Source organism: Dipodomys merriami, unplaced genomic scaffold (assembly GCF_024711535.1).
Source record: "Dipodomys merriami isolate MVZ:Mamm:240054 unplaced genomic scaffold, mDipMer1.0.p SCAF_21, whole genome shotgun sequence".
NCBI classification, from domain to species: domain Eukaryota; kingdom Metazoa; phylum Chordata; class Mammalia; order Rodentia; family Heteromyidae; genus Dipodomys; species Dipodomys merriami.
In genome coordinates, this window is record NW_027203493.1 from 29,013 (window position 1) to 48,335 (window position 19,323).

Sequence of the window (19,323 nt, forward strand, 5' to 3'; positions counted from 1 at the left end):
TTCTCTCCATGTTTGTTTCATTCTCTCCCTGTGAGAGCATGTACAGTCTAACAGAATGTGCCCTTGCCTTTCTGTTTGTCTGTCTGTCTGCTTTTTGTCTGTTTATCTGCTTGCCTGCTTCCATAATTACTCAGAAAAGCTGTGCCAAGTTTTCTTGGTGACTTGTCCAGAAATTTTTATTCTGCAATCGAGGTCAAAGGTCCTAAGTGAAGCATTCCTACATTGAAAGGGAAACTTCACTAATCCTGACCTCCTTCTGGTGACACAAAGAACTCAAAAATATATAAAGTAAAGGAACAAAATAATGCAATTTATAAATGAACAAGTAAACTGAACAAATAATTTTCAGAATAATGTATGTTTCAAAGTCCTCAGTCAGAATAGAAATGCAATTCAAAAATTACACCAAGATTCTGTCTCACTCCAGTGGGGTTGAAATCATCAAGAAGACAGACAACCATTGCCGATGAGGATGGGGAGGAGGGCAAACTCGCCTATGCTGTTAGTGGGACTGTAAACAAGTGTGATCGCTATGGAAATCAGTGCAGAGATTCCCCAACAAACTATAAATGGATCTTATGAACATGCTAACTATTCTAGGGCATATATACAAAGACCTGCAAATCAATATACAAGAGATACCTGTGTATATATATCCATGTTTATTGTAGCTGTTAGTATTATCCCCTCCTCGGGTCCTTAGCTCTAACCAGACTTGAACTCCTCCCTGACCTAGATTTCCTGCCAGACAGCTGGCCACTCCCTTTCTCCACCCAGACCCACCTGCACGCGCGCACCCAGGCACGCACACACACACACACACACACACACACACACACACACACACACACATGCGCGTGCGCGCGCGCACCTCCCCGATTATGTTCCACTTGCATAGGGCCTATGTCCTCTGTTCCCTCTCCTGGGAAATATGGTCCCTCTAATAAACCTTATAACCATCTTTCTACTGTGCCTGCTTGAGTCCACAGGGTCCCCAGGGGGCTTGTGAAGGATTATTATGCTCACAAAGCCAAACTGGAATTCTCAGTAGTCAGAGATGAGGTTTGGTGAAGCTTCCCTTTTAATGTAGGAACTCTTCACTTAGGGTCCTTGACTTTGATCGCAGAATTAGAATTTCTAGACATGCACACATCCAAGTACAGAGAATAAAAAAGGTTTATTGCCAGGAAAGGGGGCTATCAAGACTCCTTCTCACAGAGAGAAGTGAGAAGAAGCACTGGCTATTGTCTCAGGTGACCTATATAACCTAAGAGGTTTAGGAGGGACTAGAAGGGGCTAGGAGGCAGAGACCCTGGTGTGGATGTGAAAGCCAGGGGCTTCATCATGGCAGACTAGGATTTATGGCTGCTGTCCAAATATTAGATGAAGGGTCCTGCAGCTGCCCTCACCTGAAGTCACTCTAAGGGGCTCTTGTTGCCTTCGATGGTGGTAGATGCCCCAAAGAACTGCCATCCCAAGGTAAAGGCGGTTGGAAGTTGATTATTTCCTGCCTTTACTATATGGGCCTAGTGTTGCCTGGGAAGGAAGCATGCTAAGCTGTGAGAATCCAAGGAGTGGACTAAGCTGTGGGAAGGAAGCTCATTTCACTAACAGTTAGAAAACTTGGCACAACTTTATTGAATAAATAAACAAACAGGCATACAGACTGACAGACAAAAAACAAACAGAAGGACAAGACCACACTCTAGCAGAGTATGCTTCTTTTTACAGTGTTATAGAGACACACACATAGATAAACCTGTAGAGAGACACAGACCAGAGGGAGAGCACACACATACAGAAGGAGACACACAGAGAAATACCCAGCTACTTGGGCTGTTGGGGTATTTATAGGGTAAAGGCAGGGGATCTGGTTTCAAAGATATATAAAGATAGTGATTTCTCTTTGCTCTAATCACACCTGTTGTTACTTTCTGAGTTTCCACGTAAAATGCAACCTGCCATAAAACAGATCTTTATCCTTGGCACAAGGAGCTGCCCCACTATCAGCATTTGGGGTAGGAAGGGGCTTACGTTTCGGGACGCAGTTTTTCTCAGGAAGGAATAGACCAGTCAGACAAGAGTTCATTCTTGGGGTGAGGAATGCATCCTTCAAGGAAGGAATAACATCCCATTGTCCCTCTTTGAAGCAAAGATGGCACTTCTATGTTTCTAAATACCACATCTCAGTTGCCTTCACCATGCCTCAGTTTCCTTAAATTATCCTAATTCCCAATCCGCTCACGTGCTTAATAGATTAGGTAATACAAATTGTAGAAACATATTATGGAATATTACTTAGTCACAAGGAAATTGAAATTTATGGAGTTTGTAATATTATACCTTAAATCAGATATAAATCCAGTCATAACAAAATAGAGAGGTCAAGTTTTGGAGTCTTTATTGGAGCTCTAGAGGTCTACAGGTGGCCAATTGTTACAAAGACCTGTTACCCAGTACAGAACTTGCACCAAGCTCTGTTACAGTGGACACAAGGCCTTAGAAAAGCATTATACATAAACACAGCACAAGGAAGAGGGCTCCCCTGGGGCTAAACAACACAGTGTATCTACACATTCCCCAAAGCAAGGCCCTACTAGTTCTATCCATTTAGCCAGACATCTGCAATTCACACTAGCCAGCCGTGAGAAGTGCCAACACGGCCTGGTGCCAGCTAGAACAATGAATAAACCTACCCCTTAGCTGAATACGACATGTGTGGTGTTGTTCTTACTCAGAATTCTCTTTAAAAACCTAACACCTACCACCATTTTTTTCTTGTCTTCCTCTCCTCTATCCACATGTCTTATCTTTCTGATAAATGTCCATAGGGGTGAATTTTATTATTTCTGTATCTTCCTCACACACATAGATATGCATACTACACACACACACACACACACACACACACACACACACACACACACACACACACACACACACACACACACACACACACACACACACACACACACACACACACACACACACACACACAGAGTCAGGAGGTTGAGATCTGTAAGACTAGTTGAGGCCAGGTGCTGGTGGCTTGTGCCTGTAATTCTAGCTACTCACCAGGCTGAGATCTGAGCATGACAGTTTGAAGCCAGCCAAGGAAGGACAGGAAAATGCATGAGACTCTAACCTCCAATTAATTACAGAAAAAGCCAAAAGTGGCGCTATGGCTCCAAGGGTAGAGCACTAGTCTTGAGCAAAAAGAGCCCCAAAAAAGCACTCAGCCCCAGAGTCTAAGCCCAAAACTGGCAAAAACAAACAAACAACAACAATAACAACAACAAAAATAACCTGTATTTTGAAACTAGCAAAGGCAGAAAAGCCCATGAAACTGGGTCACAGTGTCTCACACCTGTAATCTTAGTGTAATAAATATGCTCTCTAAGAACCACAGTGGTCACAACGATAAGAACAAAAATAAAGAACTGCTCCACATAGTGAAATTTACTTCTGTGTACAAGGGTGAGCCACTGGCCAAAATCAGGCAAGCAAGCACACAGAGCAGGCAGGCTGCTCTGATGTTTATTCCTAATGCAGAGATCCTGCCTCTCTGGTCAGAATAGCTGAGTTCAGGAACATAATCTGCTCCCTACTGGCTAGTTTGATACTGTGCAATGTATTTATATAAGGTGACTTAGAAATAAGATTAACAGTACACAAGTAATCATAAAGTATGTCCACACCCTCTGCTATTTCTTGAATAGTCTGGAGTGTGGCATAATTCCATCTTGAAAAGAAAAAAAGAACACTTTAAAGACAGAACCTTCCATTTCAACAGTCCTTTCTCATCCCAGATCAGTTCTTCTTTTCCTTAACAGGAGTCAAGCCACCACACCAAGGCAGAAATTTATAAGCAATACACTTCTATAGAAAAGAGAGGTTTTCTCTCATCAGCTAGTCAGGATGCTCAAGTCTGAGGATCATGGCTTGAAACCAGCACAGGCAGAAAATTCTGTGAGAGTCTTACTCAAAAACACACTTGCAAGTGCACCCATGGTTCAAGCAGGAGAGGATCAGCCTTGAAGCAGATAGCTGAAGGAAAGCTTACTGGCCCAGGACCCTAGCCACAGCACTGGAGTATGTGTGACCATGTGGGCAAACACACACACATATGTAAACACACACACACACACACACACACACACACACACACACACAAACACACACACACACACACACACACACACACACACCCCAGGGAGGTACTTTTACCCCTTTCTCTACAATTTTGCCTAGAGTCCTATGTTAGGTTCCATTGATACTTTCATGAAACTAAAATTCTTAATTCTGGATTCATCTAGTTTCTGTACACTAACTTTAACTGTCCTCATCTGATTTGTTTCAGATTTTTAAAGATGCAGGGCAATGTAGGATGTCTCCAAACCACCATCTCCCCCCACCCTTTGTGTTTATTTCTATTCTGCTTTTCTTTTGGTGATATTAGAGTTTGAACTGTCAGGTGTTGTACTGCTTGAGCCTCATCTCCAGACATTTTGCCTTCATAAATTTGTCTAATGGGGCCTCCTGTGGACCATGATGCTCACATATGTGTTCCCACCTAGCTGGGAGGATAGGCACACACCGCCCAACCAACTCTTACTACTCATGGTGAGATCTCATGAGCTTTGCCTAGGCTAGCCTTGAACCATCATCCTCTCCATCTCCCCATCCTCAGTAGTTAGAATTATGGGTGCGAGAAACCACACTCGGATGCTTTTATTTTTTTCATCTCACCTCTTAGATTTACTTAATTATATTTATTTATATTATTTCATGACTGGACATTTTATCATATATATGCATAGGTGATGGGTTCAAGCCCCATGACCCACAAAAAAAGGGAAGAAGACAGGAAAAGGAAGAGGAAGAGGAGGAGGAGGAAAAAGAGGAGGAGGCAGAAGAAAAAAAGGAGGAAGAGGAAACAGAGGAGGATTAAGAAAAAAAAGGAGCAGGAGGAGGAGGAGGAACAGGAGGAGGAAGTATAGGAGGAGGAAGAAGAGGAAGAGGAAGAAGAGGAAGAGTAGGAAGAGGAGGAGAAACAGAAAGGAGGGGAGAGGAGGAAGAGGAAGAGGAGAAGTGGTGTCAAGCATCACTGGCTCATGCTTGTAATCCTAGCTGGTCAGGGGATGTTATCTGACTTCACTGCCAGCTCCATCAGGAATATCTGCTGTATTCTTTTTTTTTTTTTGGTCATGAGGCCTGAACTCTGTGCCTGAACTCACCAGGGCCTCATGCATGCAAGGCAAGCACTCTACCACTGAGCCACTTTCCCAGCCCAATCTGTGGCATTCTTACCTGCAACTAACCATTGAAACGCAAGCAATGGAGCTGTGGCCCAAGTGGTAGAATGCTGGCCTTGAACAAAAGAAGCTCAAGGAGAGCTCCAAAGGCCTTGAGTTCAAGCCCCAGGACCAGCATACACACAAATACATTATTTGCTTCCTCCCTTTCTCTATTCTTTTTTCCCTATTTCAAATGTTATAAAAGCACCATGACTAGAAGAATTTAAACACTAACCAAAAGTCAGCATTAATATTCACCATTCCACTTTGTTTTACATCTAATTAACCACATCTTTCATTAAATTCTACCCTGCTCCATTTTGGTGCACAGAAATATAATAAACCAGTTAATTTCTGGGTGTCCAATGTCCCTCTTCTGAAGAAGAGGGAAAAAAAAGAAAACAACATTTTACACATGCCTTTAGATTATAAAATCACTCAGCTCCTCAAGAAGTGCAAAGATCACAGTCATTCCTGGAAACCAACAACAAAAAGTCTCTTCTAGTAACTATTAAAGCCATCTAGCTGCCAAAACCCACAGGACCAGGAAATTCCTTCCCCAGGCATAGAGTGGTGAGACAGGGCCCAATGAGAAGACAGTCAGTTGGGACAAGTGCAGCACTGCTGGGCTAGTGGAGGGAAACGTGTTCCCCTCTCAATATATCTCATAGCAGCACTCACATTCCCGTTGGGGGAGACTTCCTGTTCAGTCCCAATGGGTTTCGAGGTCCTACTGGAGCATGTTGGAGTACTAGGAAGATTCCAGATCCTTCAGCTACTTTTCTTTTACATTATTACTCTTATAGCATATCCTCATATTCTATTGGAGAACTTCACGGCAGCCGTGCCTGAGCACCGCTGCTGGGTGCGCATCCTCGACAATGGCACGCTCTCTGACAATGGCACTGGGCTCCTCAGCCAGGAGGACCTCCTGAGAATCTCCATCCCACTCGACTCCAACCTCAGGCCAGAGAAGTGCCGGCGCTTTGTCCATCCCCAATGGCAGCTCCTCCACCCGAACAGCACCTTATGGAACCTGAGTGAGGCAGAAACAGAGCCCTGTGTGGACGGCTGGGTGTATGACAAAAGCTACTTCCACTCCACTATTGTCACTGAGGTAAGAGGCCCCATTTAAATCTTCTGGGTGTGTGCTCAAAGGTTTTTGCAGCAATACAAAGCACAGACTTGCTTTATATATTCAATCCCCTTCTCTTCCCAGAGTATATGAGTCAGCAATTTGTATTTCCTATTCCTTCAGCAAGTACCAACTGCTCATCTATAGTACCACGATGATGAGTTACTAGTACTGAGGTCATGAATGAAACAATCTACACAGACAACTGCTTTAAATAATTTGATCTAATGAGAAAGACAGTTGTAATTTTAAAGAGCAATGGACATACCATGAAGTAATATATTATACTAGGTCAGTGGCTCTCAATACTTATTATGAATTATTACCCAGAGCAAGTTAGTCAGAACCTTTGGGGCATAAATCTAGTCCCCAGCATTTGTATACTTTTTAACTGAATCGATGGGTATATCCAAAGATGAGAGTTATTATGTCAGATGAATTATTGAGTGGTAAAAGAAATCAAACAGACTGTGTATTAGTCCAAGTATAAAGGAAACCTTTCTTCCTAGGGAAAAAAATAATTTTTTTTTCATTGTGAGAATATCATACAGAGGCGTTACAATTATATTGGCAAGATAACGAGTACAACTCCTATCAAGCATTGTTGCCTCCTCTTTGTTTCCCCTTCCCATCCCTTCCCATACAGCTCCTACCACCCCCCACCTGATTCCCCCCCCCCACCAAAGTTGTAAAGGTCGTTTTTCAACCTAACAACTTGTACATCTCATTGTTGCAATGGGTCCACCTGTATCCCTAGTTATATGATTTGTTTTTGCCCTTCCCCTCCACATACTGTACCAAGATCAAATATAGTGAAAGCAGGGGTTATACCGTGGGGGAGACAAAGAAGAGTTTTTGTCATGTACTCTCCATTATGATAACTCAATTGTCTTTAAAATATTCCTTTCTATGCTATAAATTATAGTAACTAAAGAATATGTGTGCTGGTGGCTCAGCACTGTAATCCTAGCTACTCAGGAGGCTGAGATCTGAGGATCATGGTTCATCAGGAAAGTCTATGAGACTCTTATCCTCATTTAACCACTAGAAGACCAGAAGTGCTGTTGTGACTCAAAGCTGTAGAGTGCTACCCTTGAGCAAAAGAGGTCACGGAGAGTGCCCCAGCCCCCCAAGAACAACAAGATAAACAGATACATACATACATACATATATACATATATAGATACATACATGCATACATAAATGCTGAGGAAATAACATTTTGAAAAAGGAGTGTGTAGAACCAGGTGTTGGTAGCTTATGCCTATAATCCTGACTACACAGGATTCTAAGATCTGTGCATCCTGGTTCAAAGACATCCAAGCCAGGAAATTCCATAAGAAAACCTGAAAAGCATGTGGTTCAAGTGAAAAGCAGTAGACTTGAAAAAAGAGAACTAAAAGACTCAGGGACAGCACTCTGGCCCCACCCTGACTTCAAGTTCCAGGATGGACACACACACACACACACACACACACACACACACACACACACACACACACACACACAGAATGTGTGTAGAAGCTAATGTATGCAACAGATGGAGTTGGTCATCTGAGGAGAATAGAAAGATACGGCCAGGGAAACCTTTTTTTTTCTTGCTTCAGGTAAGGGGTTGTAGATTTATTCATCGTTCTGGCTGACACCAGGCCATCTTGGCCCTCCATGCGGTTGGGAAAGGACTGGGAAAGACCTGGGAAAAGAGAGGTGGGAAAGAGAGAGAGCTGGGAAAGAGCAAGAGCTAGAAAAGAGAGAAAAGAGCTAGAAAAGAGAGCGTCTGGGAAAGGTGGGAAAGAGAGAGCTAGGAAAGAGAAGGGAGCTGGGAAAGAGAAGAGAAGGAAAGAGCTGAGAAAGATAGAAAGGAACAGAGAGAGGCCATCTGGGCCTGGGCTAGGCCTTATCTAGGGTATGGGTGGAAAAAGGTGTGGCCATATTAAATTCAGATGTGACCTCAGCAGATGCAGATGTGACCCCTTCCAGGTGTCCCAGTTGCCTATGTAATGCAGGTACTGGGTGGAGACTTTGCTGTGAGGAGGGTGGAGTCTGCTAGCCATCCAGGAGCCGACCTTACATTCCAGCCTGTTAATAATCTTGAAATACAGCAAGGCTTCTCTCTGGCTACTTCCTGCTGACAAGTGGCATAAACAATAGGGGTAAAGGCTGGAATTTGGTCTCCTCCCACAGAAGGCAGTGAGTAGCAGCTGTCCCTTGGTGGCATGAGTCTTTAGATGAAGTCTGGAGAAGTCTCATGAGCATTGAGGGGCTGGAAAAAAAAATACTAGAGAGCAAGTAAGTGGCAAGAGGAAGGTCTTGGGGCTGAAAATGTTGATAGAAATGTCCCTAGCTACTTCTGACATCTGGCAACTAGGTAGAGAACTCAGGTGACAAAGGCAAGAATATAAATTCCTGTTCAGTTAATAGGTAGACAGGTATAGACATTGAATGGGCAGGCTTCTTACTTCTACTGACCTCCCGGCTCTGGTTAATTTTGAAAGGGCAGGCACCAAGTAGCTAATGTGACATCATCTCCTCTTACTCCTCTCCATGTTCTCTTGTTCCCCAGACTGGCTGAGTCTAGGTGCTCATTGCTGGGATGGCTTATCCCAGTTGGTATTCAAGGAGGATTGAACTCAAGGCCTTGGCATTGTCCCTGAGCTCTTCTGCTCAAGGCTAGTGCTCTACCACGTTGAGTTACAATAGCACTTCCAGTGTTTGGCTGGTTAGAGATAAGAGTCTTGAGCCATGCTTCCAGCCTGGCTCTCTGCAGGTTAGTTGGGAGATGGAGTCTTAGGGATTTTTCAGCCCAGGTTGGCTTTGAACTGAAATCTTTGCCACAAATGCCCTTTATTATTTCCAATTAAAGCAACAAGGAGATCAAATAGAATATGTAGAGCTTACCTGGTCCTTATTAAGAATTGCCAACAAATATTCTGAAATGACAAAACTCATGAGATGTGATGAGAATTTTAGCACAGATATGCCCAGTATTTTAGAACCATGTAGTCAGTAGAATACACATCACAAAACAAAAAAGGCAAAACTCAAAACCTAAAATTTTGACAACAATGTTTAGACATCTTTGCTAACAAAGCACATCAAATGGTTGGGTCTCAGTTACCAGGGCCTGTGAAAAGAGCAACTTGTTAGCAAGGCACCTTAGAATAGCTGGATAGATTAGTAAGCTTGGTGGAAGGTTAAGGGCCAGATGGGGCCAAACCCTTAACCCACCATGTGGCCAAGATGGCGAACTCAAGATGGCGAATTTCTGAAAAAATGCAAAGAAACCCTGAACAAATAGATCAAGCCTACAGTGGCTAGCCTTAGAGAGGCTTCCAAAAGGGAGGTCCTGGGGACTCAGCCTGCGTCGCACTCTTCAGGGCACAAGCAAAAATATAGAAAAGAGAAAGGAAGAGATAGGGAAAGTTGGAAATGAATGGCAGAGAGAGAGCAAAGAGAGCCTGAAAGAAAACAGACTTCTGACCATTTACCATTGCACTGGCAGAAACTGTCTACATCTGAGAATTGCATAAAAATGAGGCGCTCTGGCCTTCCAGAGAGCACAGGAGGCATTTCAAAGGGGTTCCACGGCTCAGGCGTGATTCGCAGCACCCCATTAAACGTGTAGGAGAGTCAATCTGGTGAGTGAAGGAGAGCTGACGAGGCAGAAGCAGCGTCCCGACTTCCCCAGAGCCCTCTAGAGAGAAATGGCCAAGCTCCCAAAGCCAAGATTCTTCGGCTTCAGAGGTGACAGGCCTTTCAGCTAAAGGCTGGAGGAACTCACTGGCGTGGTGCAAAGTCTGGACAGAGACTGAGTGAAAGAGAGCCATAGAGAGTAGTTTCACTCACCAGAGTATAGAAGTGGTGTGGACGTGGATGTGAAGGCCAGCAATGGTATCGATGCGCTGTGTCCGCAGCACACAGACCAGTTCGCAAAAAGGCCATTAGAACTGTGGGTATTACTCAGGGCAAAAAGGGAAGAAAAAAGAAAAGAAAAAAAGGAAAAAAAGAAAAATAAAAAAACAGAGAAGAATCCTACGTATCCTGGTGGTGCCCTGTGAATCCGGCACCATTTCTGTTATTTTTTTTTGTATTTTTTTTTATTAGTCTATTTTGTTTTTTGGGTCCGGTCATGGGGCCTGAACTCTGGGCCTGGGCTCTGTTCCTCAGCTCTTCAGCTCAAGGCTAGCACTCTACCACTTGAGCCACAGTGCCACTTCTAGCTTTTTTCTTTTTGCTTATGTGGTGTTGAGGAATCGAACCCAGGGACTCAGGCATGAAAGGCAAGAGCTCTACCACTGAGCCACCTTCCTAGCCCCTTATGTTAAGTTTTTAAAAAGAGGTAGCCAAGTAATAACAGCACCACACACGTGGTATTCCGATGAGGGGTAGGTTTATTCATCGTTCTGGCTGGCACCAGGCCATCTTGGTCCTCCATGTGGTTGGAAAAGGCCTGGGAAAGACCTATGAAATTGATGGGAAAAGAGAGAGATGGAAAAGAGAAAGAGCTGGGAAAGAGAGAGAGCTGGGAAAAAGCGAGAGCTAGAAAAGAGAGAAAAGAGCTAGAAACGAGAAGAGAGAGCTAGAAGAGAGAGCATCTGGGAAAGGTGGAAAGAGAGAGCTAGGAAAGAGAAGAGAGCTGGGAAAGAGAAGAGAAGGAAAGAGCTGAGAAAGAGCTAGAAAAGAGCAGAGAGCCATGGAAACTCTGAAGACAGAGACAGAACCTGAAGAGTTGAAAGGAGCTGAGTATTTGAAGGTGTGTGGCCTGGCAGAGGAGAGTGGCTGCAGAGGAAATGGACAGGAAGCAGGATCCACATACCACAGCACATTTTCCCTCACGGGAAGGCGCTTACAGTCTGTTTCCACTGAAGGCTTCAACTCTCCTGACACCGCTCTCTCTTCCTTTCTCTTCCAGTGGGACCTAGTATGTGAGTACCAGTCATCCAAATCGATAGTTCAAGTAGTATTTATGATTGGGTCACTGCTGGGAGGTCTGATATTTGGCCATCTTTCAGACAGGTAGGTGTCATTGCACTTTCTCTGTGGATGTTGATCAGATGGTATAGTCTTTTCTGTAGTCAAGAAATCTCAGCTGAGCTCTAACTTAGTGCTCTAAATAGTAGTCCAGCACTCAGCAGAAAAGTATCTTTTAGAAGACATGTAGAAAGGAGGGTACCAAGATGGCGACGGGGCAGTAGGGAAATTCCACAGCTCTCCACAACCAAAAGACATTTTGAGTTCCAACGCTTAATCTCCCCAAGACACCAAAAACAACAAAAAGACGAACACCTAGAAAAAAACGGGAGGTGGAAAATAACAAGAAAGAGAGAAAAAGAAGAATTGCAGAACAGAGAAGAACGAAGACCCCTGCCCCGATTTGTGCTGGCTACAAGGCAGTGCACCAAGCCGCGGCCAGGGGGCACAGAGACAGGGGGCACCGCCGGGCGCTGGTGGCTCACACCTGTAATCCTAGCTACTCAGGAGGCTGAGATCTGAGGATTGCAATTCAAAGCCAGCCAGGGCAGGAGAGACCTTGAGGCTCCTATCTCCAATAAACCACCAGAAAACCGGAAGTGGCGCTGTAGCTCAGGTGGCAGAGCGCTTGCCTAGAGCTGAAGAGCTGAGGGACAGTGCCCAGGCCCAGAGTTCATGCCCCATGAACGACAAAAAAAAAAAAAAAAAAAAAAAAAGCTCAGCATATGCCTCGAAAGTGGGCAGAAAAACAGGGAACTGCACCCCTGCGAAGCACGTCTGTGACAACAAAAGACCTGGGGGCTCAGGACAAGAGAAGCCCAAACCCCACCAGAACCCGATCCATATATTCTAGGCTGGGAATTGGACAACACTGGCCACCAGCACCTGATGATAGGCAGGAGCTCAGGCTGGTAAGGTGGCTCAGCAGTAGAGTGCTAGTCTTGGGTGCATAAGGCCCTGGATCTGATTCCTCAGCACCACATAAGCAGAAAGGGCCAGAAGTGGTGCTGTGGCTCAAATGGTAGGGTGCCAGCCCTGAGCTGAAGAGCTGAGGGACAGCACCCAAGCTCAGAGTTCAAGCCCACAACCCGCCAAAAAAAAAAACCATTAGGAGCCCATAGCAGACTCCAGCATCTGGGAGAGTGCATCCAGAACATCCGATCTTGCCAAGAGCACGCGTAGGAGCAAACACAAGCAGTCTAGGCTGCTCAACCCTTCCAAAGGTAGGAATTGCCAGTGATCTACAGCAGAGAGCCGAGAATCCTATGTAGGTCAAACCAGCAGCTGGAGGTAGGCCCCCAACAGAACCCAGATCAGGTACAGACTCTCTACCAGTACAGAAACAGCAACCAAGCAAAGACAGACACACCAAAACAAAATTTCAGATTAGTCTCCAATAATCCCTGAACCCCCATGTGAAAATCACAGAGAAAAATTACAAGGTTTATCAACACCCAGGATAGCAAGCTATCCCTAATAGCCAGCAGCCACGCAGAGGAGAGCCACAGTGGGAGCAAAGCAGGAATGGAAGACAAAACCTACATCCAAGCGATGCTAGAGGCAATGACTCAAGAAATAGAGCGAGAAATAGACCAGAAATTGAAAAAGCACAGGGTTGAACTATCAAAAGAGATGCAGGATATCAAACAGGAGATGCATGCAAATAAAGAGGCTACACACACTTCACTAAGAAGTGAGATAGGTGCCAAAATAGAGGCAGTACATACCTCATTAAGAGGTGAGATCAGTACTTTGAGAACCAACATCGAATCCATAAAGGAGTCCATTTCCTCCATGCAAATCATAATGGAAGCCACAGTTAAGAGAGTGAACAAAATAGAATGTAGAGTGTCAGATACAGAAGACAGAATACACCCACTGGACCAAAAAATGATAGATATGGAAAATTCACTCAAATTATGACGAAGGGAAATTCAAGAGCAAGCATATAGTGCCAAGAAATAGAGTGGATGAAGGTGAGGAACATTATAGCAAGGGAATACAACACCTATTCAACAAGATATTGGTGAAAATTTTCCCCATCTTAAAAAAAGGACATCTTACCTACATAACAGAAGCATATACAACACCTTACAAGCAAGATCCCAGGAGAAACACTTCTTGACACATTATAGTAAAAATGATAGATCTGAATAATAAGGGAACAATCTTGCATGCAGCAAAAATGAAGAAGGAGCTATACTACAATGGGAAAAAAATCAGAATCACTGCAGATCTCTCCACACAAACACTGAATGAAAGAAAGGCCTGGGAAAGTACCACTCGAGCCCTGAGAGCCAATAACTGCCACCCCAGACTGATATACCCGGCAAAGCTAGCATTCACATTCCATGGAGAACTGAAAATTTTAATAGCAAAGAAAAACTAAATGAATACATAAACATTAAGCCAGCATTACAAAGAATACTAAGAGGAGGGACACAACCTGAAGAAAGCAACCAGGAACTGGGACCTGCACCCAGACAGGCATTAATCAAAGTCTAACTGAGCAAGCACAGGAGGAAAGGAAAGAAGAAAAACGGAGGAAAACAGGGAATGACAGGGACCACAATGCATCTCATCTCTCTATACTATCTCTTAATATTAATGGGCTTAATTCGCCAATCAAAAGAAAAAGAACTGCAGACTGGATCAGAAAACATGACCCATCCATCCGTTGCCTACAGGAGACCCACCTCTCAGCCAAACATACAAACACACTCAGAGTAAAGGGTTGGAAAAGGATCTACCAATCAAATGCTCCCAGTAAGAAAGCAGGTGTAGCTATCCTGATATCTGACGAAATAAACTTTTCATTAAAATCAGTACAGAAAGACAAGGACGGACACTACATATTAATACAGGGAACAATCCAAAAGGAGGATATTACCATCATCAACTTATATTCCCCAAACATTGGTGCACCCAGATATGTTAAGAAAATACTCTCAAATTTACAGATCAAAATATATCCCAATACGATAATACTAGGAGACTTTAACACCCCACTCTCACCAAAGAACAGGTCTACCAACCAGAGGATTGGCAAAGAAGCTCCCGAATTAAGTGAGGCCATACTTCAAGCGGAATTAACTGACATCTACGAAGTATTTCACCCAAAAACAACACAGTACACATTCTTCTCAGCAGCTCATGGAACTTTCTCCAAAATAGATCATATTATAGTTCATGCAAGGAACTTAAGCAGATAAAAAGGGATCGACATAATCCCCTGTATCCTAACTGACCACAGTGGAATCAAGCTAGTTCTCAATAACAAACCATATCGCAGAAATGTCTCTAATACATGGAAATTGAACAGCAAACTCCTTAGCAATGCCTGGGTAATGGAAGAGATCAAAGAAGAAATAAAAAATTTCCTACAACTCAATGAAATGAAAACTCCTTGCAAGGAAACTTGTGGGAAACAGCTAAAGCAGTCCAGACGGGCAAATTTATTGCCTTTAGGGCCCATATGAAGAAAATAGAGACAGACCAAGTAAATAATCTCATGTTGCAATTAAAACAGCTAGAAAAAACATGAAAAAATGGAACCTAAAGTTACTAGATGGAGCCACATAACCAAATTAAGAGCAGAGATTAATCAATTAGAAAATCAGAAAACTATAGCCAAAATTAAACAAACAAAAAGCTGGTTCTTTGAAAAAATAAATAAAATTGATGGACTGTTGGCAAGATTAATTAAAAAAAGAAGAGAGGAAACCCATATTAACAGGATTAGGGATGCCACCGATAAAAGCACAACACTTATCCAAGATATCCAAACAATCTTTTTTTTTTTTTTTTTTTTGGTCCCTTTGTGGGGCCTGAACTCTGGGCCTGGGCGCTGTCCCTCAGCTCTTCAGCTCAAGGCTAACACTCTACCACTTGAGCCACAGCGCCACTTCCGGCTTTCTTCTTTTTGCTCTTGTGGTGCTGAACCCAGGGCCTCATGCATGCAAGGCACGCACTCTACCACTGAGCCACCTTCCCAGCCCCAAGATATCCAAACAATCTTAACAGACTACTTTCAAAAGTTATACTCTCTAAAGGAAGAAAACCTGGCAAAAATGGATGCATTTTTAGAGAAATACCAGTTGCCCAAACTGAGCAAAGAAGAAGTAAATTAATTAAACAAGCCAATATCCTACAAGGAGATACAGGAACCTATCAAAAGTCTTCCAACAAACAAAAGCCCAGGACCAGATGCATTCACAGCAGAATTCTGTAAGACCTTTAAAGAAGAACTAATACCTAGACCCCTCAAGCTCTTCAGAGAAACAGAGAAGGAGGGAGCTATCCCAAACTCATTCTACAAAGCCAATATCACACTCATCCCCAAACCAGGCAAAGACCCAACCAAAAAAGAGAATTACAGGCCAATTTCCTTAATGAACACAGATGCAAAGATCCTTAACAAGGTTCTAACTAACAGAATCCAGAAACACATAAAAGAAATCATACACTATGACCAGGTAGGCTTCATCCCAGAAATGCAGGGATGGTTTAACATGCTTAAGTCAATAAATGTAATCCAACACATCAACAGAACTGAGGTGAAGAATCACATAATTATCACCACAGATGCAAAAAAGGCCTTTGACAACATTCAACACTCATTCATGCTAAAAGCTCTGGAGAAAATAGGAATAGAAGGAACATTTCTTAAAACAATAAAAGCCATTTATGACAGACCAATAGCCAATATTATACTTAATGGGGAAAAGCTACAACCAATTCTCCTAAAATCAGGAACAAGGCAAGGATGCCCACTTTCTCCACTCCTCTTCAATATAGTCCCCCAAACCTTAGCCAGGGCAATAAGGCAAGAAAAAGACATTAAAAGGATCCACATAGGGAAAGAAGAAGTTAAACTATCCCTTTTTGCAGATGACATGGTACTATACCTTCACCATCCCAAAAACTCCATCCCCAAACTCTTAGAAATCATAAATCACTTCAGCAAAGTAGCAGGACACAAAATCAAACCACAAAAATCAGTTGCCTTCCTGTACACTGACAATGTACAAGAAGAGAAGGAAACAAAGGGAGCAACCCCATTCACAATAACCTCCCAAAAAATAAAATATTTAGAAATTAACCTAACCAAAGATGTAAAAGAACTATTTAATGAAAACTATAAAAAGGTAAAGAAAGAAATTGCAGAAGACACTAGGAAATGGAAAGACCTCCCATGCTCTTGGATAGGCAGACTTAATGTAGTGAAAATGGTAATACTGCTAAAATTAATATACAAATTCAATGCAATTCCTATTAAAATCCCAATGACGTACATCACTGAAATACAGAAAACAGTCCAAAAATTCATATGGAACAACAAAAGACCTAGGATAGCCAAAACAATTTTAGGGAATAAAGACAACATGGGAGGGATATCCATGCCGAACTTCAAACTCTACTATAGAGCTATAATAACAAAGACAGCATGGTACTGACACAAAAACAGAACTGAAGATCAATGGAACAGAATAGAAGATCCAGAAATAAATCCATAGGCTTACAGTCAGCTGATATTTGACAAAGGAGCCAAAGACATACAATGGAAGAAACACAGCCTCTTCAACTACTGGTGCTGGGAAAACTGGGCAACCACATGCAGAAAACTAAAAGTGGACCCCAGCCTATCACCATGCATCAAAATCAACTCAAAATGGAGTAAAGACCTTAACATTAAACATGAATCTCTGAAACTACTGCAGGACACAGTAGGAGATACACTTGAACTTACAGGCACAGGAAGGAACTTCCTGAACAGAGTCCCAGGGTCATAACAAATTGGAGAGAGACTTGACAAATGGGACTACCCTAAAATAAAATCATCTGCACAGCTAAATCTATTGCAATCAAGCTAGAAAAACAACCAACTGATTGGGAAAAAATGTTTACCAGCAATATATCAGACAAGGGGATAACATCCAGTATATACAGAGAACTCAAGAAACTAATCCCTCCCAAACCTAACAAACCAATTACTAAATGGGCAAGGGAACTAAAGAGGGACTTCTCAGATAAAGAAATAAAATGGCATAGAAACACATGAGGAAATGTTCACCATCCCTGGTTGTGAAGGAAATGCAAATATAGACAACCCTGAGATACCACCTTACCCCAGTCAGAATGTCCCACATCCACAAGTCAGCCAACGACAAATGCAGGAGGGGATGTGGAGAAAGACAAACCCTATTACACTGCTGGTGGGAATGTACACTTATACAACCACTTTGGAAAGCAGTCTGGAGGGTCCTCAGAAAGCTAAAGATTCACCTCCCATATGAACAAGTCATACCACTTCTAGGCATCTACCCTGAACAACAGGAACCAATATACAAGGACACATGCACCTCCATGTTTATTGCAGCACTGTTCACAATAGCTAGGATATGGAAACAACCCAGATGCCCCACCACAGATGAATGGAACCAAAAATTGTGGTATCTATACACAATGGAATATGCAGCCTTTAGAAATGACAAAATAATGGCATTTGCAGGGAAATGGATAGAGCTGGAAGAAATCATGTTGAGAGAGGTAAGCCAAGAGCAAAGACACAAACAGTACATGGTCTCCCTGATAACTGGATGTTAAATCCAAAATGTTAGGTGATACACCAAAATTAACAGGACTTAAGAAACAAAGAACTTCCATTCATCTGGTCAAACCACTACTAAATAACCCCAAGCTGCTGATCACATGTATGGTGTATATGTGTACACCGTTATATGTTATAGACCGTGATAGACAATTTGCTCCAGGAAAGTTAGAATGAGTTTTTGCCTTTAAATGAGCATCATTATCCCACAATACTGTGAAATTTGGGAAATTATGTAATTACTTAATTACAAATTAAAAAAAACACCAGAAAACTAGAAGTGGTGCTGTGGCTCAAGTGGTAGAGCATGAGCCTTGAGCTGAATTGTTCAGGGACAGCTCCCAGGTCTAGAGCTCAAGCCCCATGACTGACCAAAAAAAAAAGAGAGAGAGAGAGAGACACAGACGGAGAGAGAGAGAGAGATCTTTCATGCAATTGTTTCTATCATATTTATAAGATTAAGTCTTTGTTGCCTTGTATGTCCCTCACTCATGGTATAACCCCTGCTTTGACTATATATGATGTTGGTATATGTGGAGAGGAAAGTAAAAAATAAATTGTTCCAACAGGGATACAGGAGGGCCCATTGCAACAATGAGATGTCCAAGTCATTATGTAGCAAAACCAACTTTACAACTTTGGTGGGGGGAACAGGGAGGGGGAAGGGAGGATACGAAGAGATGGGAAGGGGAAACAAAGGAGGAGGCTACAATGCTTGATAAGAAATGTGCTCATTATCTTGCCCATGTAATTGTAACCCCTCTGTACAGTACTTTCACAATTAAAAAGAAACACAAAAAAAAGAAGACATTTAGAGAAATTTTAATTTGTATTGTACAAACTTAGACAATAGTGGGATCTGATGAACTGATGTATTCACAATCAACAAAATAAAAACTGAGTATCTTTTCTATATAACAACAATAAGCCATCTACGAAAAAAGCCAAAAGACCAATTTCATTCTCAATGGCTTTCTCAAACTAAAATATTTAGGATTAAACTTGACCAAAGAAGTTAAAGACCTCTACAATGAAAGCTATAAAACCTAAAAGAAAGACATTGAAAGCCAGGTATGGTGACTCATACTCCTAGCTACTCAAGAGACTGAGATCTGAGGATCAAAGCTGTACCCCAGCCTGGGAAGGAAAGTCCATAGACACTTACCTCCAATGAACCTGTAAAAAGCTGGTGTGAAGCTGTGGCTCAAATGATAGGGTGCTAGCTTTGAGCAAACAGCTAAGGGAGATTAATCAGTCTCTGAGTTCAAGCCCAATGCTGGCAAGAAAGGAAAGGAAGGGAAGGGTGTGAA

The 19,323-nt window shown here is 42.7% G+C and overlaps 1 protein-coding gene across 3 annotated transcripts in view; it reads left to right on the top strand.

The window, feature by feature from the left end:
* The first annotated feature begins 5,860 nt into the window (after positions 1–5,860).
* The window catches only part of LOC138833778 (steroid transmembrane transporter SLC22A24-like), a 36,045-nt gene continuing 22,582 nt past the window's right edge, over positions 5,861–19,323 (top strand). For 2 of the 3 annotated variants that reach the window (XM_070032071.1, XM_070032072.1), the window contains exons 1-2: positions 5,865–6,414; positions 11,345–11,448. In XM_070032071.1, coding sequence (XP_069888172.1) covers positions 6,013–6,414; positions 11,345–11,448 — 506 coding nt within the window. In that variant the 5' untranslated portion in view covers positions 5,865–6,012. Of the gene's footprint in view, positions 6,415–11,344; positions 11,449–19,323 lie in introns of all 3 variants that reach the window. The other variant, XM_070032074.1, reaches the window with a different exon arrangement.